The sequence below is a fragment of the Trachinotus anak genome, unplaced genomic scaffold (genome assembly GCF_046630095.1).
Source record: "Trachinotus anak isolate AG129_WGS33_773 ecotype Australia unplaced genomic scaffold, CSIRO_AGI_Tana_v1 ptg000014l, whole genome shotgun sequence".
Lineage (NCBI taxonomy): Eukaryota > Metazoa > Chordata > Actinopteri > Carangiformes > Carangidae > Trachinotus > Trachinotus anak.
In genome coordinates this window covers 5671700-5697998 of record NW_027273865.1, presented here as the reverse complement: position 1 = coordinate 5697998, position 26299 = coordinate 5671700, and the positions used below count along the sequence as shown (strand labels likewise).

At 39.9% G+C, this 26299-nt stretch overlaps 1 protein-coding gene across 1 annotated transcript in view; it reads left to right on the top strand.

The window, feature by feature from the left end:
* tyw1 (tRNA-yW synthesizing protein 1 homolog (S. cerevisiae)) overlaps positions 1-26299 on the top strand; it is a 62541-nt gene that overhangs the window by 22521 nt on the left and 13721 nt on the right. Inside the window, exons 12-14 of the mRNA XM_071495672.1 lie at positions 1960-2137; positions 5699-5834; positions 12173-12283. Coding sequence (XP_071351773.1) covers positions 1960-2137; positions 5699-5834; positions 12173-12283 — 425 coding nt within the window. The remainder of the gene's footprint in view (positions 1-1959; positions 2138-5698; positions 5835-12172; positions 12284-26299) is intronic.

Below are 26299 nucleotides of genomic sequence, written 5' to 3'. Positions count from 1 at the left end.
GTGCTGTGTTCACTAATGCTCTAGTCTGTGTTACTTTATCCTAAACCCATGAAATGGTCCTCCTTCATGTGATTTAGTTTCTGTTGGAGCAGGACGTTGTGGCAGAATTAACACAGCTTGGGATCAATTAGAACTATGAACAAATACAACTGCTTCAGTGGGTCTCTGAATGTGGTTTTAGGTGCTTGGATCTTGGATGCACCTTTATAGAAGCTCTGTAGTTGTTTGTTGAGTTTTTACTGGTAATTTGTTTTATCATGCATTTAGCATTTAGCTATTAGCTATAACTTTCCTGCATGAGTGTGTGCTCTAGGCATTATGATAAATTTTGCGTGAGCCTTCTTTATGCCACTGTGCGGTACATTTGCATATCAGGAAGAAGCATGGTGATGTTTTAACTTTCACAGCTAAGTCAAAGCATGAATTAAATATTTTTGCTCTGTCATTTTCTCAGCTACAACAACACAGCACTTTAAATTTTTAAAATGACTCACTCCTGTAATTCTGCACTGCACCCTTTCATTCATGCACCCATGTACTTTTTACCGACTGAATTCATTGAGTAGACACCAAACAGTTCCACTTGGGACGTGTTGTGTGTGTTTCTTAAATCACACAGAAAATAAGCAGTCAAACAGGGAGATGTAGTCTGCAGACCAGAGGGTGATGATGATTTCTTAACCATCCTCCATGAGTGTTGGTGTCACACCAAAGACAGTAGAGGTCAAATCTAGAAGAAATCGAAGGTCTGTGATGATAGCTGTCATCTCTTGAATCAATTCTGAGGCTTTTAATTCAGTAACCATCTTTATACAGTCTGTAATAGTGTCCCACATCCTTGCTGATAGACTTCATTTTATCTGAGGGATTGACTTGATTCCACTTTGCCCCTTAAGAGAGTGAAGCATGTTAGAAATTAATGGTATTTCACATTACAAAATCATAGGATACATACATTTAATGAGATTTCAGATACTTCACTCATAACAAACACACACACACACACACACACACACACACACACACACACACACACACACACACACACACACACAGAATCACACACGCACCGTCCTCTTCAGCTGGCTTTTATGAACAGAGTTAAGTGGGAGTTCTCCTGGGGGACGGCTTGTTTTTTGATGTCTTTGCCTCTGTTGTGAGATGTAATTTGTCCTTGAAAGGCAGCACAGTCACAGTTGCTTTCTGTGGTTGAACCATAGAGAATGTTGCAAACTTATCAATAATTCATAGACAGTTTTATAAAGAATATAAAGGCAAGTGTCCAAAGTGTGATTTAATTAAGATTCACTGCATGTGCTCTTAAATTAAATGGCATCTGCTGTAGCTCCAGCAATATAACACTAAATCCCTATCTATTCAACTGTTATGAAGAATAACTTGTTGTCTTTTTTTTTTTATTTAGTAATTTTAAATATTAATAGCAATAGTCAATTAAACTTTATGACATTTATCCCTCATACCTTTGTCCTTCTGCTTACCCCTCCCATTCGAACTAATGCTGAGCACGTTTTTACAGCGTCCTGTAGTTAGTGCTGGTGGATCCACCAAACGGTGAGAGAGGCCAAGACCACCTAGTGGAAGGAAGGAGAAAGAGGAAGAGAGATGAACTGGGCTCAGGGCCGAACTCCCCAAGCTTAAACTTGATATACTGTCTCGTCTCTTCTCTCTCTCCCTCTCCCCTCTTTATTTTTCATGAGCAGCAAACGTCTCTTCTCTCTGTTTGGTTGTATGTAATTACTCAGTTTGACCTTGCTTTACCTCATGCTCTTATTTCCCACAGCCTTTTTTTAACTTTGCAATGGTAGTTCTTTTATTTATACCTCAGGATGAGAGCCCCCCCACCCCCTTTTTTTTATTGTTGGGGGACACAGATTAAGTCGAAGGTGAAATTGGATTCAAAACTATCATCTATTCAGCCACTGACCTCTCCCCCTGCAGGCGTTCCTGGAGTGAAGCCCAAGCGGTACGAGGAGGGCTTAGCAGTCAAGCACTGTGCACTCTCCCTGGTGGGCGAGCCAATCATGTACCCCGAAATCAACACCTTCATCCGCCTCCTCCACTCCCAACAGATCTCCAGTTTCCTGGTCACCAATGCACAGTTCCCAGAGGAAATCAGGTAGGAGCTAAACAGACAGGCATACATTACTTCTGTGGATGTTACTATTTCTTTCTTACTCTCAAAATATATATTCTGTTCAATTCATTTTGGCTGAATTTTTGTAGTGTATTTTCATTTCCTGCCTTCACAAACTTTTCTCTTTGAAGTCTGGGGGGATGAATTGGAAAGTAGAGAGCATGAGTGTGTCTTAGCAGGTACACTGTTGCCTAGCAGGGAGGATCAAAGGTTTAATCTCCACAGGTAGAAGTGCTCTGTGTCCTTTAAGAATGATAAAGAACAGTGGTGTTGAGTTTGTGTGCTTTGAGCAACACAAACAAAATACCATTAACTTCAGTTGCGTTAGGGTGATGTCAGAGGAGGACAGGTCAAAAATTTGGCACATCAAACCAAAAGTGTTTGCATGAGATGACACTAGGGCTGTGCAATTAATCGAATATAATCGAAATCGCAACTTGGCCAAGTGCAATATCCAAATCACAGGAGCTGCAATTTTTGATAAAGGTAAGATGTGTCACAACATGATGATATGATGATATGTGTTGTTAGCACTATAAGCATTGTTGTGCTGCAGAGACGCTCTGGCCTGCAAATCTTATTCTCCAGACGTAGGGGAACAGGCTTGTTTGGTAAAAGGCCCAACAAAAACTTGCATCATCATCATTTTAACATTTTTTTTTTTTTTTTTTCCAGTGAAAAAGAATTGCAGAAACAATCGTTCCAACTGAAATCATATCATGTTGCCATTGCAATATCTGCCAAAATAATCACAATAATTCCTTTAGCATATCGTGCAGCCCCAGATGACACTAAAGACAAGTGAGATGTTTTCTCTTTACTTTGGATGAACTGTTCCTTTAAACTGTTTAAGCCTGTGCTAGGTTTTGGAAACATGCATTTTCTTACTAGTGATATTCTTACTCTAATGAAGCGAGTTGGAAATCTCCCAGCTTCCAAATAAAATGCTCTTTTCACAAGTTGTGAGGGACTTAATAGTCAACCTGTAGGTGATGACACAGAGGCTACACCCTGTTTGCTGCCTGTGAGTTTAATTTAATACCTTTAATACCATCTCTTAAATGCAATATTGCAAATCACAACCCAGCTACAAGAGTTCAGGTCTGCACTCTCTCCATCCATTTCTCTCTGGCAGGGGAGTTCACCACATATACAATTCACAAACACACACATGCCTTTCCTTGCTTTTTCCTTTAGATGCAGGAGGTTTGTGAGCGTCAGATGTTTTGTGTCTGAGGAGGAAGTGTACTAAAGTGACCTCAGAGTGTCATTATTTCCAATACTACAGCCTCTACTCAGCACACTGTCAAAACAGCACTGTAGTTGTAAACCTCTCTGACATCCCTTTGTTTTAAAAATAAAGGCCAATACCATGAAAAATAAACCAAACCTTTTCTCTCTATTCAGTATAAAGTGTTGGAATAACAGCATTAGACAGCACATTAAAACAGACATCTACTGTATTATTAATGACATGGTTCACACAAGGGTTACTGTGCACTTAGGTTTTATTCGGGGATGAATAATTCTAGTAACTTGTTTATTTCCAACAGATCACAGTCACTAGACTGACATTTTAGGTTCTTTCATTTTATTGAACCAGTCGTTCAATAAATTGAATGTGTACAATCTTACAAATACCTTGGGACACAAAACTCAATGTGCAAGAAGGGGGATCAGTGTTTGTTGTTTCTGAGGAGACTGTCCTTTTTCTACGTTGATAGGATCATGATGACCTCATTCTGCTGTGCTTTTGTTGAATCGATTTTTATCTTTTTCTCTGGCACTGTGGTTTGGAAATCTATCTTTAAAGAGTAGGAATTCTCTCAATGAAATTGATAAATTAATTGGTGAGTCACAGCTCAACCTAGTGTCCCTGTACACCAGACAGTTACAGCGGATAGCTGGCTCTGTTTTAAAAGAGCTATTTGTAAGTTGTGCTATCGCTACATAGCCAATGTTAGCATTAACAGATGCTTACTCACCAGTCTAGAAGAAATGTTGCGAGTTCAGTTCAGCTACACCTTTTCTTCTACTGAAATTAGCACGCTATACAGCTAGCCCCAGCCCGTTTACTCAATTATATTATATTGTATAATGTACATATTTTGAATTGTATTATAACATCTTGTCTTGTAAACAACAATGGCCAAAGGTCACCACCACCTGCTCCTGGCAGGAAACCACGTTCAGCAACAGAGAAAACTTACAAATAGCACCTTTAAATGATGACTTGCTGGCACCATTTGAACAGTGAATATCACTGTTGAAAGCTTTGTTCCAGCAGCCATCACTCATATGAATAAGTTGTAGTGACACTACATAGAAACAATGTTTAATTAATTAAATTATTTATTTTTATTTAGCTTGTGTGTTAAATATGTATGTTTAAGAATGGTGACTCTTTACTGCAAACCAAATTTACCTATGAGTTCAAATAAAGTAACTGAACCTAACCTCCAGATAAACCTGGAAATTATCATTAACTTCTGATGTTTGTGCAGAAATTGCAGTAATACATTTGTCAGTTTCTCACCAACCAAGACTGAAGATGATACATGTCTCTTGACCTGTTTGATATAAACATTATGTTTTCATGTCCAGATGTTTACCTGGTGTCTGTCACTCTCTGTGCCTTTTACCCCTCATATCCAGAGATGTCTCTGTCTAGAGGCCTTGCAACTTGTCATCAAGACATACAGTGACATATCTGATATATCAGCTAACTAGCCTGTCACAGGCTGACTTATCGTATACTCATCGAGCAGGTTGCAGGCAAGGACAGCAGGCATCAGTCATTTTTTTCCCCCTGTCTGCCAGAGCCACCTGGTTGGCGATGAGCTGTTTCAGCTGATTGAGTCTCTATCTCAGCGATGCCTTCAAAAGAGGAACTTTTTGAACTCAATTTCCCAACTTTCTGTCTCATCTAGCTAATTGGTTATTTTTGCATCCTTACATAATTGCCTCTCTTGTACTGATATTTTTATCTCCAACCTAAAGACTCATGAAAGGATCTTCTTGTTTCAGTTGCATGAATCTTTTACAGTTTTCTGGTTGTGTTTACTAATCTGGTGCGTCCTCCTGCTTTCACAGGTTGTGTTAGAGTGCAGCTACATGCAAATAAGTTAATACCTTTACTTATTTATAATGGAGGAGAAGTACGCTTTAGTTTTTCACAACTTCCTGTTACCTTCCTTCCATCTGCCTCTACAATGAGTCTGCTACTTTTAGCACAAGAGCATATAGTGTTTGACTTGTTGTTGCCTTTATGTTACTGAATAATATGAGTGGAGCTGATCTATATCCAGTGGAAATGTTTTATATTGAACTGCTGCTTCTGGCAAAAACACATTCATGTTATGTAAAGGCTTGATGACATTGAGGGAGACTGTGATTTAAGAAAATTATGCAGAGTGATGTTTTCTCTTTTTGTCAAATACCTCTAGGGTTTGCACTACATTTCTTGTCAGACTCTCTTTCTCTCTCAGACTGGATCATTTCTATCCTCATCTCTTCTCCTTTCATATTCTCTGTAATTTCCAGGAGCCTGGTGCCAGTTACTCAGTTGTATGTGAGTGTGGACGCGAGCACCAAAGACAGTCTGAAGAAGATTGACCGGCCCCTCTTCAAGGACTTCTGGCCACGCTTCCTGGACAGCCTCAAGGCCCTGGGAGAAAAGGTAAGCCTGGTCCCCTGAGCAGGGTTAGTTTCCAGTGAAGAGGTTAGAAAAGTGAGCTGTGAACAAGAGGTTGAAGAGTATGCTACTGTGAAGTGAGGTGCTACAAAATAAGAGACTGGAAAAACGTATTTGTGGAGCACACTGAGTTAAAAATACATTCTTGAAATACATTGTTTATATACTCTTCGGGTTTGTTTTCATGTGTTGAAATAGTCAGGCCCTTTCCAGCCCCAAGAGTTGTCTCAGTTCACATTAAAAATGTAAACATGCAGCATTTGTTTCACTCTGTGATAATTTGCTAAACATTTTTTTTTGTTGGGTATCTCACTGTTAAACACACTTGATGATAACTGGTAGTTTTGCTCTGTGTTAACAATAACAGTAATGGAGGTTATGCCAGGTTTACAGACTATGTAATTAAAGTAACTTCAGCATCCCTGAAAATAAGAAATCTGTAATTGTTTCACTGCCCATAAAGCTCTCACTGTTGTGTTCTCCCGGTTTAGAATAGCTTGTTATTACCTCAAGCTTAATCAAGTCAATTTAATTATCTCGCCTTTGTAATTCTGCATCACACGTGCACAAATTGCACTGAATGATGATACTTGGAATATTTTCTGAGTCTGTAATTAAAAGTAAAACAAATTCTCCCTTGGAAATGTTGGCCTGCTTCATTACTTTAATTCATTGTCAAACTGGGTATTTTCCTATTATTATCACCTCACTGTTTGTGCCGGATTATCTTCAGCACTGCCGTAACTGTAAAAGGAAAGCCTCATAATGCATTGATGCAAAATTGATCCAGTAAATGTGTCTGATTGCATTATTTAAAAGAGATTTTAAATTCTAAAGTCTGAGATGAGATGTATCATTCACTTTTCTTAAAATCTCTGCATATGCTGCTAGTTTTGACACCCACATTTATATTCACCTGAAGTGCGTGTTGTTTATCTTGCTACATCATGAACGGATGTGTAAAGCCTGTATGTATCGGCCTTAAATGGGAGGCATCATCTTGATATTTTGTGGATTTTCTGCACTCAGTGGTCTGTGTTTGTCACGGGTTCTTGTTCTCTCAGCTCTCAGAGAAATGCTCTGGCCTATACTGGGCACTGGCTTCGTTTGAGAGATTGAGAGATTGTGTGGTGGTTGATAAGCAGATGAGAGATGCTGCTGACCACCACAATATCTTATTTAAGAGATATTTAAGAGATATAAAGATTAAAGACAGATTAAAAACAAAAAAATCAGGCCAACATATGTACAAGTTGAGGCCCCCAGTATTATTGTTTCATTTGGGGGAATGTCATTGATAATATTAAGCTTCTGAATAGAAAAGAACCTTAAAGTCCTGTCTGCTTTGACTCTGTCTCTGTCACCTCAAACGTGATCTCTTATCTCCAGCTCTCAGACAGATTCTTGGATGTGTCCAATTTTTACCTACAATGAAGACACATCTTTTTTTTTATGCCTCTGCACTGGCAACAGCCAGGGCCGGCATATTGTTTTCAGGTTGTCTGTCCGTTTGTCCATCTGTCCATCCGTCCCATTCTTGTGGACATGTTATCTGAGTAATGTTTCGACAGAACTTCTTCAAATGTTCACTTGGACTCAAGGATGAACTGCTTAGATTTCAGGGGTCAAAGGTCAAGGTCGCAGTGACCTCACAAAACATGGTATTGGCCTTGTGAAAACAATATCTCTGTAACACCTTGAGGGTTTTTTTTACAAGTTTGGTAAAAACCTTCACTCGGACTCATGCACAAACTGATTAAGTTTTGGTGGCTAAAGGTCAAAGGTCAAGGTCATGACGAACTCACAAAACATGTTTTTGTTCTAGTGAATGCCATATCTCATTAATGCCTTTAAGTAACTTTTTCAGATTTGGCACTAACATTCACTTGGACTCCATTATGAACAGATTAGATTTTGGTGGTCAAAAGTCAAAGTTCAAGGTCCTGATGACCTCACTAAACATGATTTTGAGCTTGTGAAACAATATCTTGAGAACTCCTCAGGGAAATCCCTTCAAACTTGGCACAAATGTCCACCTGGACTCAAGGACAAACTGAGTACATTTTGGTGGTCAAAGGTCAAGGTGTGACCTCATAAAACACTTTAGCCATTACTCAAGACTTCACACAGCAATTATGACAAAATTTTACACAAATGGTTAATAATTTATATGACCCTGGATAAACAGGGATGTAATCTGAAACTAGTGTGAGTTCCGGAGGCATATAACTGCACGGCGGTAATTCTAGTTTTTTAGTAAATCAGAGCAGCTGATGAAAGCTGTAGCCTTGATTGAGTCTTCTCAGAAATCACAGATTGAGATGTTCTCTGTATTCACCAAGTTCCCAGTACAGCAAGTTGCCAATAAAAGAGAGAGACCACTTCCCTTGCAGTCCTTCTCCTCATTTGTGAGTAGAAGGAAAGTGCATTATCACAGCCTGCATCTAGCCACTGCTCCACTGGTATAGATCAATTCTTTCTGTTTGTGTGTTTCCTAATAAGCCAAAGTGAGGAAAAGAGCGGTGCTTTGGTAACCCACCAGATGACCTTGAGAAAAATGTGGGCTGTGAAGTCTCTCAGAAGGGAGCCTTTGTTGCATCTGTAATGGGTCAGCTTCCTCTTGCTTAATGCTTTAACAAACAACAGACAAAGTCATTACCACTCAGCTTGAGGTGTTGGTGACTGCACAACTCCAGGCAAATCACTGGCGACGGATCGTTGCACTCTAATTGCATCTAGATCACCACAGCTTCACCACACGCCAACAAGCAAATATCAATGTGAGGTAGCTGCAGGGGTGGGCAAAATAAAAGGAACATCTTAATTCATTTATAGCCTTGAACTAAACACTAACCACTGTGAAGTAAATATGCTCAATTTCCGTCAGCTCTGTCAGGTCTGTGGTCATTGTTCAAGTCAGTACAAGTTCATCACAGCATTAAATCCTGAACTGTTTGCTTCACACAGCCTCATCCATCTTCCACTTTCTCTATATAATAATATAATAATAACCATATGATCTTTTATCATTTCATAGATAATAATGATAATAATAATAATAATGATAATGATAATAATAATAAGTAATAATAACACAACAGAGGACTTTTGAAAAAATTTTAATAAAGTGCTTTATTTTACAAAATGAAATGAAATGTGTAGCATGACTTCCCATTTTTCTTCTTTATAGTTAACTCCATCCAGTTTTAACAGGCTAGAAAAGCTGCACCGGTTAAAATAGAAACGCTCAGTCAAAATATAATAATTCTCAAAAATGTATAGGCCATACATTGAGGTCCAGATAGGCCTGCGTCTGGGCCCAGATCCGGACCATGGTGGCCTATTAGTGACCTCTGATCTAGACTATAATTAATGTATGTGATATACTCTGAGAGAAAACGGTATGACCATAATCTCTTGGGTATGAAAAACCTACAGGTACTTTCAAAAATACAACTTGTGGCCATGAAAAGTAACTGCTGTACAGTAGGATGCTGGTACTGATGGGTATGTTAGTAGTATCACTGGTTTCCCATTCTCTAAGTGACTTAGGGTTAATCCAGTTTAGGGCAAATGAGTGACAGCAAAGTCCTGCTGGACCACAGAATGACACTTTTACCCACCGGCACATTTACCTCTTACCACCTGGAATCTCATTATTTTGAGTACAGCTCACAGTCAGAGGAGCCATCAATCTGTTGAATTACTTTTGAACTTGGTCTCAGAAAATGTCAAGGTTTGAAATGATATCAGGGTTTCCTGGTTCAGCATTCTCAGTATGTCCCACATGTCAGCGAAAACAATCATATTAAATATTAGATGGACCTGTGATACAGCTTCTTTTCTCTAGAATTGATTTCTGGCATGAAAATATTATTTTTTGAAGAGTCACATTTTGCATAGCAGCTTCGGCCTTTGATCCGTCAGTGGGATAGTTGCTCATTGTTGCAGCTGGCACAATGTGAGCTCTTAGTATTTTGCTCTTAAAAATGATAAATGTGACTGTAATGCACAGTTGTGCTGGATTTGCATGGTGTGGTTTGATTGTTGAATGCAGATAAATCTGAAGCACTGATGATAACTTCAGAGGTACAGTCGTATCCATAGTAGAACATGGTTTGGCCCTGAACATATTCAAGCTTAGATAAAATGAAATGGAGAGCATATTTTATAAATACTTTGAATATTGTATCTTAAAGCAACATTTGCATAAGACATTTTTGGATACGAGCATACATGGTGATAGAGCATTAAACATTCATGTGATTACACTTGTCCCAGCGGGTTGGACTTTATGCATGTGTACACCTCACTGTGTCAATATGGTTTGTCTGTGTGCAACTTCCCAGTTTCCAAAAATAAACTCTCTGTTTGATCCACCTCCCTCCTGCCTTTCGCAGCTCTATATTCCTAAGTCTCCATTTCATGGTGGGCTCTATCTCCATCCTCCTAAGCACTTATCCCTGTCTGTTCTCCTTTTGACAGCCGGGCCTCGGTGCCAGAGCACTGTGGCGCTGATAGAGTTGTGCTTCTCCATCAGATTTGGAATAGAGGCAGCTTGAAATACCTCACCTTCCTGCCTCCACTGGCCAATTATCCCCTACCCTACTGGGCTGAAAGGACTTAGTGTTATAGATAACCTTCCAGAGAGAGAGAGAGAGAGAAAATGGGGAAAGAGTGCACTCTCTTCTCCTAATGTCATTCACTAGTTTCTTTGTGTTATTCATTTCTCATGTCCTCTGTCCTCACCATTCCCCCTCTTCTGTCTTTTCTTGCCTTTCTTCCTCTCCATCACATTCTCAATAATCCTCTTTCTCCTGCTACACAGCAACAACAATAGCCTGAATCTACACCACTGAACTGTGAGCGGGACTTTTTTCGGTCCTTTCATTTACCAAAGAAAAGTTAACTGAGCACATAAAAGAGAGATGTCCAGACTTGGCTTTGATCTCGAGCCAAACCTATTAAGTATCTTCCAGTACATTGTCCAGTCGAGTATCTTTTTTATTTATAGGCCCACATTAAAATTCGTAAACCTGCTGACAGTTAAAATTACACTGAGTGAATAGAATGTGTTTGTCAGTGTGGATCAATTGTTGCAGCAAGGACACAGTAGTTTGGAAAGAAACTTAAATATAGTTCAAATGCCGTTTTGAACCATAAAAACAGCTTCTTATATAAAGTAGGTTTATGTTTTTAATTCGATCAGGTTCTGCTCTCATGATTTACTTATGCATTCTTACTTGAATGATGGCTGACAATTGCTCTTTATTTATTTTGAGCAATCCTCAGTTCCCTCACTGTCACTCACTTATATTGCTGTGGGGCTCCAGTGTTTTGTGGCTGCACAGTGGAGGATTGACAGTTTGTTTACCTGGAGTAAACAAAGTACTGGGGATGGATTTGGAAAAGTTGTTATGTAGTAGATGGTATTAGACCGGTTTGAGAAATCCTTAACATAGGCAGTTCTGCTGCAACACAGCAGTTGTCAGATCATTAGTAAACACACAAACCTTTCCCAAACTGCTCTGTTATCATTCACAAAGAAAGTAGGTGGTTGACAGGACAACTGTGCGCTGTTGTGTAGCTGGTGGAGAACAGATGTTGGTAACAGCAAACTGCCATGGCCACTGAAAAGACGAGCATAAGTAGAGACATTTGAGTTTGGACTTAAATAAACAACATAACTGTGATAGTCATAGTGAGCAAAATTCTCTCAGGCAGCAACTATTGATTTTAATTAATGTGTAACAGGGGAAAGAAACATGTTTGTCTTCCCTGATTTGAATCATTAACAAAAAGGTCAAAGAGGCCAAATTGACCTTTTTATTTCCTTACAAAACTGCAGTATGAGCTTTAATCAGATGTGTGATTTTTGTGAGATGATGATTGGACCACCTCATCCAAAAGAGCAAACATCTAGTTTATGGCAGCAGTCAGTGTTATAATAACACCTAATCTAATTCTGGTTTATAACAGTGGCCAAGAAACTGTGTGAATTCAAAGATGAAGTTTTTTTGTTTTTTACTAAGCTAGAGGTTTACATATTTATTATATATACATAAGTGTCACAGAAAAGTGTTGTTGTTTCTTAATCTTTTTAGAAGTATCAAGCTGTTGAATATTACTTCCATTGGGTTTCATGCAATCACACTTAAATGATTGATAAGTATGAAATGTCTTCATTGAATGTGGTAGAGGAATATAGGAAGATGTAGACCTATTATACATCAAATCTGCGACACATTGTTCCCACATAAATATCATGTTCATACTCTCACTTTGTCACCTCTTCCATCCCCAACCCCTGTCTGTCCATCCAGAGACAGAGGACGGTGTACAGACTGACCCTGGTGAAGGCCTGGAACGTGGAGGAGATGCAGGCCTACTCAGAGCTCATTGCTTTGGGCCAGCCAGACTTCATTGAGGTCAAGGTAGGGTTCAGCACCTTGTGCATTTTATTGACTTGTGTTTTCTCCTTCTGTTCTCCGATAATGTCTTATGATTCTGTCATTGTCACAGTGTAATAATCCCCATCGTCTTTATCCAGACTTGACACTGTCTGTGTCTCTGTTTTCCCATTATTTATCTGTACTGAGCCTTGATGTGTGTCTGGAGTAAACCCTCCTAAAATCAAAGCCTGTCACATTTGCTCCTCATTAATGAGTTTTCTAAAGTCAGATGATCCTGTAACGCTGGCTACCAGGCTGGTTGTTACCTTAAAAGAAAATCTTAGCAGAAGATATCAAATACCACGTCCACATTATCTGCAAATCCTGAAGTTATGATATTATACAAGGGCAGTAATGCCTCTGAAATATTGTTGTGGCACTCCCTGTTGAAAGGAAACAAGTAGAATTAAATGATGATTTAATGTGAAACATTTGTCTTGAATTAGTTCAACAGCAAAGCAACAAATAATCAGCATCTTCCTCGCTTGTCTTTTGGACACTCACACCAGTTTATACATCAAGGGAACAGGCTAATTAACAACCTGATATTTATACTCAAAGCTTTATTTTCTTCTAGTCATTATGTGACTTCTGTTTTATTTAGAATATAAAAGCCACAATAAAATGGATCACACACCATGATTCCTCTCATCAAGAGCCAAAACAACTTCTTTTGTTTTAGTTAAAGCTTTTATGGTTTAAGAACTTCAGGGCCATAAATGTACAACAGAATTTATGTTATAACAGAATTTAATTTATTAGTGAGGGAGTTCACTTGTGAGTCTGTGAGCTCGTTGGATTTTCAGTGACTGAGTGTATTTGACTTAATTGTTTGTACCCCCACTCAAGGACAAGGCAAACACTTCCATAACCTACACCTACAGGAAGGTGTCTTAATGACAGGATTAAGGTCTTGACCTTACCCTGTAAAGTGCCTTGAGATAATGTATATTATGATTTGGCGCTATACAAATAAAATTGAATTGAATTGAATTGAATTTATCGTTGTTCTGTGTCAAACACCAACACTGCTGTTATTCTAACACCATGTGGCTTTTATGTAACCAGAATCTGTGTCATATATATGTCACTAGATAAATGAGATAATTCACTGGAACAGCGGGCTGCGTACCACGTTGAACTTACTCCGGTCATTTGGCGGAGAAGGTATTTATAGTATGGGGAGGGAGCACCAGCCTGGGCTGTGGTTGTCATAGTGACAAAATCGCTCGAGACTGTGCTCATTATTTAGTGTATGACATCAAGGTATGATCCCAGTAATAACAGTGGTAGTAGTAGCAGCTGCTAATAGCTTCTCCTGCCTGTCGGTGGTAGAACCATGCGAACACCAAGGCTCAGGGTTCAAAACCAGCTATTTTCTCTTTAAGAGGTGAAAAGGTTTTGGGGTTTTCTTGATGGCTTGACTGACATAAAGCATGAAAATAGGGAATCAAAAGGGAATCAAGAGCAAAACAGAACTCATCCATGGCAGCTCCTCTATGGAAAAAAAGGCTTTCTCTCAGCCTGTCATCTACAGCCATTTTCAAATTTAAGTTTAAATTATTGTGTTTTACAGTAACAATCCTATTGTATCTCTTTCTTTTGCATGTATCTATATTAACATTACAAGTGGTGGCACAAATGGAGAATGACTATATAATCTATATTTAATATATAATTGTTTGTTGTGACATTACCTTTTTTTATCCTTTAAATGCCTTGTGCACTAATCTCTGTCTTCAAACTTTTGCTCCCAGGCTTACTGCTTTAGACCTGTCACCATACTGCAGTCTTTTCATTTTTATTTTCACCTCACACATGTGTTTCTGCAGCTTATTTGCCAGTTCATGTGTTGCATGAAATAGATTCTGTAAAAACAAGAAAATCTAATTTTAGCACCTGTTTTGTGCACCTCTGTTTGCATCTCTGGGTGGTGTGACTGCTGCAGTATGATTTCATTGTTTCAATCTACTCTATGTCACAGCTTTCATCATGCTGCAGTATGTAATGATTATTAATTTGTTTGTGACGGGGCTAACATGGTTTTTCAATTACAGTGAGCTTGTCTAAATGTGCTGTGGGCATTAAGGGACTCAGCAGTGCATTTCTTCATATATACAGCAGCTGCTTAGTCTGGTCATATATGGACTTTAAATTAGAGCACTTTGTAGCCCTTTGTTTAAGGTCCTGTTCTTTATTATTGCATTGTGCACTTTTAAAGATGTTTTTCGGGATGTCTGCCCATCCCATTATCATGCAACACCTTGAAAGAATTTCTTCACATTTGGTAAAAACATCCATTTTGGACTCAAGGATGAACTGATTTGATTTTTGAGGTCAAAGGTCAAGGTCACTGTGACCTCACAAAACATGTTTTTTTGCCTTAACTCACAAATTTATATACTAATTATGACACATACGTAAACACAAATGTGTAATAGGACAAAGTGATGAAGTGATGACATTTTATATCCAAACAGTAAAAAGGTCAACTTCCCTGTGATGTCATAACGTTCAGCAGAAACACCTCTGTGTTTGTGCCCCCCCCTTCATAATCCAGAGCACATCTCGCTGCTGTACTAGTTGGCAGCAGAGCTCCACCACTGACCACTCCACTGGGATTCCACTGCTCCCGGCTGTTGCAGCTATTACTTTCTTTAACCTTCATTTATCCAGGCTATGTTTACTGAGCTGTATGGTTTTTTTCAGCAGCAGCAGCAGCCTACTCACAGTTACACAGAATCACACCTGGGAACTGCCCGGTACGAGCACACTCGCATCTATCGGCCAGCAGCAGATGTTAGCATGTGGGGGTCAAGTGCCTTTTTACTCAAGGACACTGTAACAGTGGGTAATGAGGAAGAGCAGTAAAAGATACATGGTTGAGGCTGATATTATCAGCCAACATAAGCTGATCTCAGACACAGATCTGGGATTTATTAAGTTTAAGGAAAAAACATCATCAGGATGGACGACAAAAGACATTCTTCATTTGTTGTTAATTGTGGTGATAGTTGTTAAAACATGAGTTAAATGTACAGTTTGTAACTTCTGCCGCTACGAGCCTCTCGATCAAAACAATAAAAGATGATGTTGGGTGACGTTGGGAAGTATTGTGGGATCATGGGAGTTGTTGTCTTCACCGCTATTGCCGTAAGCTTCTCCTGGTTTAGATTCCTTTAGTGTCAGTCGTTCAGGAGGTTTTTACCAGGACCTGAATTAACCACAGAGGTCTCCTCCTCTCAAAAACGAACAAACCTGAGATTATAATCATTTAAAGCACTGAATAAAACGGTTTCACATCACTTTCACCAAGTCTGTATGGTGGACACAAGACGTCAGGGAAGGGCTGGGAGCTGAGACTGTCACTGACATTTGTTACTGCCAACGATTGTTTTCTGATAACTTATGATACAGGCATTCAGGAAGTTTTTAACAGTCGTTGAATTATCCACAGAATTGTCCCCTTGTCTATAACAAACGGACTGTGATAGCAGCCTCATTTTTCTGCTTTGCACAAATTAAGAAATTGAAAAACAAATAAGTGATTTGCAGACACTCTTTGGCAGACAAAGGACATCTCAGAGAGTCTAGGAGCTGAGCTGCCTAATATTTGCTTGGCTTGTTTCTCTGATAACTTAAGAGCTTAAGAGTTTATCTTAATTATTCTACTTTATCTTAAATGTGGCTTAAAATTGGATAAAAATCCATTTTGAGCTACTGGCACATGACCACAACACTGATGCTTGATATTAGGGAATATGATGTCATTGTCAGGCGACCAAATGAAACTGACTCTGACCATGACTACAATTTCTCTAGGTTTGAAAATGGCTAGAAACATCTGGGATAATGCAAGTGCACAACTCAAAAATAAATAAATAAATAAAAATAAAAATAAAAAATGTATTTTTATCAACCCAAGTTTTAAATTTATTTATATATATGTATATGTGTGTGTGTGTGTATATATGTATATGTATATATATATATATATATATATATATATATATATATATATAGTTTACATACACTATATAAAAAGGCACATAACATGTTTTTGCTCAATTAGGATTACCAAAATTATTTCTATTTGCTAAATGCCAGAATAATGAGAGAGATCATTTTTTAGACATTTTTTTATTACTTTCTCGAGAGTCAGAAGTTTACATACATTTCATTAGTATTTGGTAGCATTGCCTTCAAACTGTATGACTTGGGTCAAACGTTTCGGATATGCTTCCACAAGCTTCTCACAATAGTTTGCAGGAATTTTGGCCCATTCCTCCTGACAGAACTGGTGTAACTGAGCCAAGTTTGTAGGCCGCCTTGCTTGCACATGCCTTTTCAGCTCTGCCCATAAATTTTCAATAGGATTGAGATCAGGGCTTTGTGATGACCACTCCAAAACATTGACTTTGTTATCCTTAAGCCACTTTGTAACCAGTTTGGCAGTATGCTAAGGGTAATTGTCCATTTGGAAAACCCATTTGCGCCCAAGCTTTAACTTCCTGGCTGATGTCTTGAGATGTTGCTTCAGTATTTCCACATAATGTTCTTTCCTCATGATGCCATCTATTTTGTGAAGTGCACCAGTCCCTCCTGCAGCGAAACAAACCCACAACATGATGCTGCCACCCCCATATTTCACAGTTGGGATGGTGTTCTCAGGCTTGCAAACTTCCCCCTTTTTCCTCCAAATGTAACGATGGTCATTATGGCCATCAATTTTAGTTTCGCCAGACCACAGGACATGTCTCCAAAAATTAAGGTCTTTGTCCCTGTGTGAATTTGCAAACTGTAATCTGGCTTTTTTATGTTTCTTTTGGAGTAATGGCTTCTTCATGGGAGAGTGGCCTTTCAGCCCATGTCGGTACAGGACTTGTTTCACTGTTGATAATGACACACTCTTACCAGCTTCAGCCAGCATCTTCACAAGGTCTTTTGCTTTTGCTCTTGGGTTGATATGCACATTTTGGACCAAAGCACGTCCATCTCTGGGACATAGAACCCGTCTCCTTCCTGAGCGTTATGATGGCTGGACATTCCCATGGTGTTTATACTTGTGTATAATTGTTTGAGCAGATGAACGTGGCACCTTCAGGCGTCTGGAAATTACACCCAAGGATGAACCAGACTTCTGCAAGTCCACAATTCTCTTCCTGATATCTTGGCTGATTTATTTTGATTTTCCCATGATGTTACACAAAGAAGCAGTGTGTTTCAGGTGTGCCTTAAAATACATCCACAGGTGTGCCTGTTAACTCAGATGTTGTCAATAAACCTGTCAGAGGCTTCCAAAGACATGACATCATCATCTGGGCTTTCCCAAATTGTTTAAAGGCATAATAATCTTAGTGTATGTAAACTTCTGACTTTGAAGAAAGTAATAAAAATTGTCTAAAAAAATCATTTTCTCATTATTCTGGCTTTTAGCAAATAGAAATAATTTTGGTAATCCTAATTGACCAAAAACAGGAAAAGTTTAATCTGATTTAATGTTAGACAGTGACAAAAAAAGGTTATGTGCCTTTTTATATAGTGTATGTAAACTTCTGGTTTCAAGTGTGTGTGTGTGTGTGTGTGTGTGTGTGTGTGTGTGTGTGTGTGTGTGTGTGTGTGTGTGTGTGTGTGTGTGTGTGGATGTATGTATATGTGTATATATATATATATATATGTGTGTGTGTGTATATATATGTGTATATATGTGTGTGTGTGTGTATGTATATGTGTATATGTGTATATATGTAAGTAGCTAGGGTTTCTCCAAGAAGTCAACAGATTTATTGTGAGGGCCTTTTTCGCTAAAATGGTTTGAAAAGTCTGTAAAGATAAAGGTGCTAAATTGCCAACACTGCTTGTAAACGCCTTCTGATGATGTAATAGAAACTGTTCACGCTAATTCATCATGAAAGAACAGCCAATGGGGAAACTTCAACACTCGGACAGCTGATGAATGGTGCAACTTCATCACTCAGTCAGTCACCAACAGACATTCGTGTCTGTAGGGCTGACCCCACAGTTGTAGTGCAGCCAAAAAATGTATAAAAGCACCAGAGTGTAGGTTTTGCTTTAATTTTTTCCCCTGTAGATTGTTTAACATTGAAAAATTGATCATTGTTTTTGCTTTTTTGCACTCACTTGAATAATAAAATCTGGCACATTTATGATAATTGCCAATCACTGTGTATTAGCAAATCAGCTCCACATACATATAACACAATGCAAAAAATGGAGGATTGTGGATTGTGCATCCTGGGTTTGCACTGAAAATGAAAAAGCATCCTTTGTCTGGCTGACTTCATAACAAAGGTTTGGCCTACAAGCACACAAACCAAACAAATCATCCAGTTCATCACAATGCAGACAGAGACTGACAGCCACATTCAAACTAAAATTTGCATAACTTTTACCACAAAAACAATATTAAACTTTCACTGTCAGAAAACTGCAGCAGTATACAAGTTTTGTGTTCAGAATAATGAGATGAGGGAGCCGGTGCTGAGAAATTTCTGCAGTCAGAGGGTGGAAACATTTGCGGGGGGTGGGGGGTAAACCAAACAAAACTTTCTGAAGGGCCAACAGGCAGCAAGAGTGTGTGTTTGGTTGGGTGTGTGTGAAGGTCTTTTCCATTTTCCCCCTAATGAAGTGTTTCTGGCTCTGCTGGCCTGGCACTATGCTCCCATTTTAAACTAACTAAACTAACAAGCTCACATCGTTATTTATCATCCATCCCCTGTGCTTCTCTTGAACAGAGGTGCACCATGTTTGTCTCGTCTCTTTGTCTTGTGACTTTCCGTCCATTGTCTCTCCACTGAAATGTCTTTACACACATTCATGGTTCACCTGTCACAGGGAGGTAGATGTTAATGTCTTTGCAAACCTACGCAGGGGTGGTTTGCCTGCAAGCACCCTGGAGAAGCATAACTCCTGCTGTGGGGGGGAGTGGGGGGGCACACAAAATGATCAAGTGTCAGGTTCTGACATGGACACTGGTGACTGAACATCTGTTCTCTTTTTGTGATTTTTGAGGTTGGGATGAGCAGAAAATAAAAAAACGAATGTAGGGGTTATTGTCAGGCTCGTTAGGAGCTGGGTGGGTCACGCAGGTTGGTTAACGGCATGAATCTCGCGCTTGTTGAGACCACTAACTAAAAATCCGTTACTGTAACAGATAAAGACTTTGGTGTTGTAAAGCACACTTAATGTCACCAGTCTGACATGCTAATTCAAACTCTGCCTTTGATATGTTTGAGCTACTTCTACAGAACTGCTAGAGGGCAGTTCATTGAGTCATTATTCTGGATACAAGCGTACAGACCACAGAAATCATACAATATTTATATCAGCATATCAACTGCTTTATCTGCTGCTAACTGCTTTTATTTTTATAGTGTTGTGCAGTAACACAGCCATGCTCAGCTCATCTCCTTCTTCATCCTTCTGTCGTTTTCTCTCTGTCTCTCTTCTGATTCTGTTCTTTATGTTCAAATCTGATCTTTCTCTCAAGTTTGTTTGCCATCTGTGTAAAACTGAATTGGACCAACTATGTGGCAGTTAAAGGATCCCCATCTCCATCTCCTCTGTCTTTCCTCTACATTAAGCTAATTTTTATCTACTTATATGTTGTGTTTTATTGCTACTTAAGTAATCAGCAACTTGCTTCAAGCAAACCTCGGCTTGAGTGAAAAACACACACTTCTGAATCTAGTTTTTCTATGAACCATTTCATGTAGGAGAGTGTGTATTGATCCACCACTACATGACATTTCATTATACTGGAGAGAGTGCAACGCTAACAAGACAGCAGGGAGCACTGGACTGGACAGGTAATCAGAGATTCCCATCAAATGTGGCCGGTGTGCTTGACACAGGAACTGAGATGTTAAACTAATTAAGCTACACTCACATTTCCCACTCTGTTCATGTGTAGGTGCTTTTTGTTGCAAAGAACAAAACCAAAACATGATGACTTGGGATATCAGATAACACACACACACACACACACACACACACACACATACTTGTACTTCTATCTTTGTGAGGACACTCATTGACATAATGCATTCCCTAGCCCCTTACCCTAACCTTAACCATCACAACTGAGTACCTAACCCCAACCCTGACCCTAACCTTAGCCTAAACCTAATTCTAACCATAACTCTAAAACCAAGTCTTAACCCTCAAAATGTGATTTGAAGGTGTCTCAAAAAGCGAGGACCGAAATGTCCTCACTTTCCCAAAATGTCCTCACTCTGTTAGTAAAATACTTTTTTTGGTCCTTACTATGTAGCAAGTACAAGTACACACACACATACACACACACACACACACACATATGCCATCAACTCTAAGGAAGGAGAAAAAAAAATGATGTTAAGCAACAGATTGTTCATGTCATCTCCCGTCATATGGTCTTTTCCCCTGGTGCTACTGATGGTGCAGAAATACGAGCACACCACCCAAACCAAAACTGGTTATGACCAAGTCAAAACCTAGTAAAAAGTAGCTCTGCTAGATTACATAATATGCTAAATGTCATATGCATGACATCACTGCGTTGTATTCTGCCCAGTGTCAGCTGGTTTCAGCCCTTGATCTGTTCACTTTTCTCCTCCTCTCCGTGCCTGCATGTACAGTATTTTAAAACAGCTCAATTCCCAATAAATCTTCTCATTTACATTTTTCTGTTTCTGTTGTCAGACAATGGAACAAGTATGAAATAGTGACTGAAACACGGCCCATTAAGACTACATGTTAACCAGAAGTCACTCCCAAGCTGCTGCACACACACACACTTTTCCTTATTTCTATATCATTATGAAGAACATTTCTCTGGGATTTGGACAAAACTAATTTTTCTGACATTTCATAAACTCATTTTGATTACTCAAGAGTGATTGAAAAAATAATTAATAATATTATCAACATTGTTTCTGCCTCGCTCATACACACAGTCAGTGGTCATTATGACTGTGGTTTTTCATACTCATATTCGATACCTGCCTTTGTCCAATACGCTGCTCTACAGTAGGTGATGATTTATCTCTTTAAGTATTTCACCTTCTCAGACTTTGATCTTCAGGACAGTGGAAATCACAGTAAACCAGTCTAAATAAAGTCTCTGACGTGACTCCCTGGCACAGGTAAAGGGTCACCGTCGGGGTGAACGCTCTCTCGCTTTCCCGTCCCTTTCTCAACACTATAAAATATCTCCTCTGTCTCTTTCTTATCTCTCTGCCCCCGCTTCCCTTCCTCCTGCCCATGAGCACTATATCGTCCTTTGCACAACAGATGATCCCCTCTGGCTGCTGAGCTTTGGGCGAGCTATCGACTTCAGCATCATGAGCCCAGTAATGGACCCAGGATGGACTGGTGACAGTATGACAGAGCGAGCTGCTCTTTCATTACACCAGCTCTCAAATTAGCCCTCACTGCTGACTGATGGGGGTCCTAGGCATTAGCACCGGGTCTATGAAATGGCTTTTATAGTAACTTTACTTTTATTTTGACCAGCTACGACAGCGTGGCTGTGTGTATCATCATGGCAAAATATGATCCTGGAGACACCTACTGTAGCAGGAACTACCACTGATGCAGTCTTGAGTGCTTTGATGTCCACATGTCTGTCTGTGTCTGTGGACAGATGGTTTTGTCACCACAATGATGTCACAACCGCACAAGATGCAGTCATGAAACATTACAGGTGTGTAGTTAAGATCAAGATAAAGGCAGAGTTTGAAGATGGATGGAATAATGTACTAATGGCTACTGAGTACCCATGGGTTCATGTCTGGTGAGATCCCATCACAAGATGGACCCTAGTTGTTTATATGTATATCTACAGTTTACTGTGTGAGTCACAAAGTGCTTCAAAGACGCAATAGAATGAAAATCCTAAAAATAATATATCCTTAAATAATAATTTAAGATTAGATGACTCCAGATATTTGGGTCTTGAGCTTTAAATTCAGTTTCAGCTCTGGTCTTTCTTTAGTGTAACTCTGGGGACTAGGGAGAGATTACAGGTTGGGGATTAGGGACATAACAGCTCGATAATTTATGCAGCAGTGGGACAAATACATTTTTTTAAAGTAATTATTAAGATGTGCAACAAATAAAATGAAAAGCAGACATTAAGCATCTTGGTAAGATATTGGGCCACCATAAGTCACCAGAAGAAGAGCTCCTTGGTACAGTCTCTGAACTCTGTTGTAGAGATGAACACCATTCTTCCAAAAGATATTCCCTCGTTTGTCGTTTTGATGACTGTGGTAGAGGCGTCTTTCCAACACTCCCATAGGTGTTTAATTGGCTTGAGCTCTAGTGACGGTGAAGGCTACAGCACGATTCACATTATTTTCACACTCATCAAACTCTTCATTGAGCCCTCCTGCCCCATGGAGAGGCACACTCATCCTTTAAGAGACCTTTTTATCCAATTTGAAATGTTTCATTGGAGTGTAAAGATAATCACTCAGAATAACTGGGGCCCTTCTCTCTAAGGGGACAAGTGGACTCAAACCATGGCAGCAAAATGCTTCTCATTTATATGGGAGCATCTGTAATTTGTTATGTTTTCCCCATCTTTTTATATATCTGTAGACATACGAGTGTTGTCCATGCATTTGTTCAAGATGAAGTGTGGATCTGTAAAAATGATATATTGCATGGTTGTGCGCGTGTCCACCATCGCCAGCAGCAAGACCTTTGTTATTGACCCATTAATTATTAGTCCATCATCTTATGTGGTGCAACACATTCTGCCTGCACAATTTACCATCCGCTGTCCAATTGTTGTTCAGTGTGTTATTTATCATCTCACTGCAGCATCAATACCACTTACCTGCCACTGGTCCCTCACTTGCCCGGGAAGGAAATGGATTACTGAAAGAGAGAGAGCGAGGGAGAAAGGATTGGGCAAAGGTGTGAATGTAGAGATAAATTTGGTCAGACGCACACAGCTGTATGTAGTGCCCGGCGAGGGGGGGCCTTCAGGATCAGCATTTATGATTTCCATTAAAGGCGAAAGATATAGATTATCCGTGAATAGGTGAAGGGTTCTTCCTCATTACCTCCAGCTCTCCCACACCCTCATAACTTCCTCGGTGATACAGTACATTCATTCCCTCTGTATATCTCAAAGATCTTTTCCCATCTCCTCCTACTGCTCCCCCCTCCCTGCTTTGCCCATTCCTGGTGATTTATACTGAGTCCTGGATAGTTGATCTTTATTCAGTGGGCCTCCAGGCAAGGCTGATAACACCAAGGCCCCTCATAAATTCTGTCCAGCATCTCTGCCCTGTCTTAGCCCCACCTGCACCCCCTTTCTCTCTCTCCAAACTCAGCCCCTAAAGAGTAAAAAGTTGGGTATGATTTCTTTGTGAGGTGAATTCGCAAGTAACCCTTCAAGACGTATGTGGTTAAATTACTGAAGAAATGGCTGCAGTTCACAACTGGAGTCAGAGATCCCCCACGGCTCTTGAGTGGACAGGCTCAAATTGATGTGAATAGCAGCCTTCAAATAGCCAGGGAGAGAGACAGAGATCAGTTGTAAGAATGTCTTGTGTAGTCTGCCACAGAGGAAAGCAAGTAAATACCCCCTCATAGGAGGAGAGTTTTCTCTTTCCTGAGAAAACACTTTTTTCATGGGTATTTCATGCTAACAGGATTTAGGGAATAGCTCCTGGTATTTCATCTACCCTGGGCATGTCATTTTTTCAGTGGTCAGAAGTGTTGAACTGACCAGAGTCAAAGAGATGATCTGCAGCAGTCTGAATAGTTCTCTGGGATGTCCTGAGGGGCCTTTTCATCACCTCTAACTACAGAACAAAATGAGGCAAATGAGAGATTCACACTAACAAGTGAGTAATGAAGCAGAATTTAACTTATTTGTAAAGGTGCCATATTGTGTAAAATGAGATTTCCATGTCTTTTTTTTAAATAAAAACCAGGTCTAGGTTCTACAGTCCACAGAGAAATGCACACAGCCTGTATTCAAAAACTGTGCCTTAAAACAAGCCGTCAGTACTTCTGTGACTTTGTGATGTCACAACAAAGCAGTCACTGCCCTCAAGCTACTTTCAGACAGAACACGGCAACGGCACTGCTGCTCTCTGAAACCCATTATTTCCATTATTTCCTTGCGCCCCGCCACGGCGGTTTGTCGCTGAGTGGAGCAAAGTGCAGCCACACCTTGGTGAGCTCGCACAAATGCAGCAGTTCAGTCTAGTTGATTTTTGACCGCTGCACGCTGTGACGAACACCCACACGGCCAATAGAAACGAGGCATCCAGACAGGCATGGAAAGTAAATGAAAAATAGACCTGAAATTGGTTGCTATGAGAGCTGCTTCGCAAGCCTAAATTCCCCAAACTGCTCTCTGTACATGAGGGCACCCAGAGCATCTGCTGCTCCACTTCTTCTTATTAGCGGGGCTAATGCTAACGCTTGTTTCCTAGCACTGGGAAGGTACATCTTTGTTGTAGGCAACAATAGTCTCTGTACACAGCGGGAGCTTTGTGCATTGTAGTGATGTGTCCCGCTTGAAGTTTGGAAAACTCTGCCTACATTTGCTCTGTCCTCTGCGACTGCCCCGAGCAGTACGCTGAACCTGGCGGCTGGAGAAATTGTGTTCTGTCTGAAAGCTGCATCAGCCATGCCCCAAGTCCAGCCCATTCAACCTTGCAGGATTTGGTTTCTCTGAGTGTTAACATCAAATGTGCTGTATTTTTATTCAGTCACTCAGAAAACAGTCAGCCAATCAGAAGAGAGGCTCAGAGCCAGAGTTTTTGGTTCTTAAAACTACAAATATATCTTCTTATGGAAATCAACACTTCAAATGAAACACTGGAAAAGTGTCAAATATGGGACCTTTAAACTTGTATGGTTTGAACCAGTTGAGTTTTTCATAATTCAGCACCATTTAATGTTAATTATAATGTGTAATTTTAATATAACCAGTTTGCACAGTCCTGTAGTGGACATACAGTGACCACAATATTTGGGTTACCCAAGTAAGTGGGGCTAGTGGGGCTTATATCCTAAGGTGCAATCTTTTATTGATTTTCAACAAATCTTAAGGGAACTTGTTAACGTCATGACCATTCAGATTCTTTTTTAAGCAAACACAGAGTTTTGGAGAGTAGCTGGCCACCACAGGAATGTGATGCAGTGTGTGGGGTGTAAAGCTGGACAGTGGGGGTTGATTATGGATGACTGGAACTGGAACAATGGGCTTATGCAAGTATCTTTACATTTACAGCACTGAACTCTTTGTTCACCGCTCTTTTGGGAGAGTATACGGTTTCCAGGGAGACAGAGGGGGAAATGGCGAGAAGCTCGACTTCATATTAAACATGCTCTCTAACTCTTGTTTTCCCTTGTGAGATACCTGGGTGAGGATCAGACAGTGTTCCTGGCCAACAGAATCAAGGTGGCACAGCTGCTGCCTTGGCTCTGTTACAGCACACTGCCACACAGGTGGCCTCTCTCTGTGTGTGTGTGTGTGTGTGTGTGTGTGTGTGTGTGTGTGTGTGTGTGTGTGTGTTTGCATGTGTTTGCATGCATGAGTGCGCGGACTTTTGTATATATAAAGATTGAAACTTGGAAAGAAATACTGAATTGAGTAAACGAACTTTGAATGATAAAATTCAGCATGTCTGCACTAACGGGGTGTGGTAGCATAAAACTCTGAAATAGGCAGTGTTACCTCGACTACAAGCACACACCGTACTAGTATTATGTTGGGCAGCGTTGTGCAGCCTAAAGAACAAACTCTATCATCCACCAAAGTGGTAGACATTGCAAAAAGCAGTAAGAATTATACATGAATAAACAAACTCAGTTCTCCTCCACTGTTAGTTCGGTGCTGTACATTTCATCAGTGTAAGAGTAACAGAGTGATGTGATCATCCAACACTTTGGTCTGTGGAGAGATTTCTTGGTATAGACTGGGTATACTGTACATTCTTGGTTTTACCTGGTTCCATACACAAC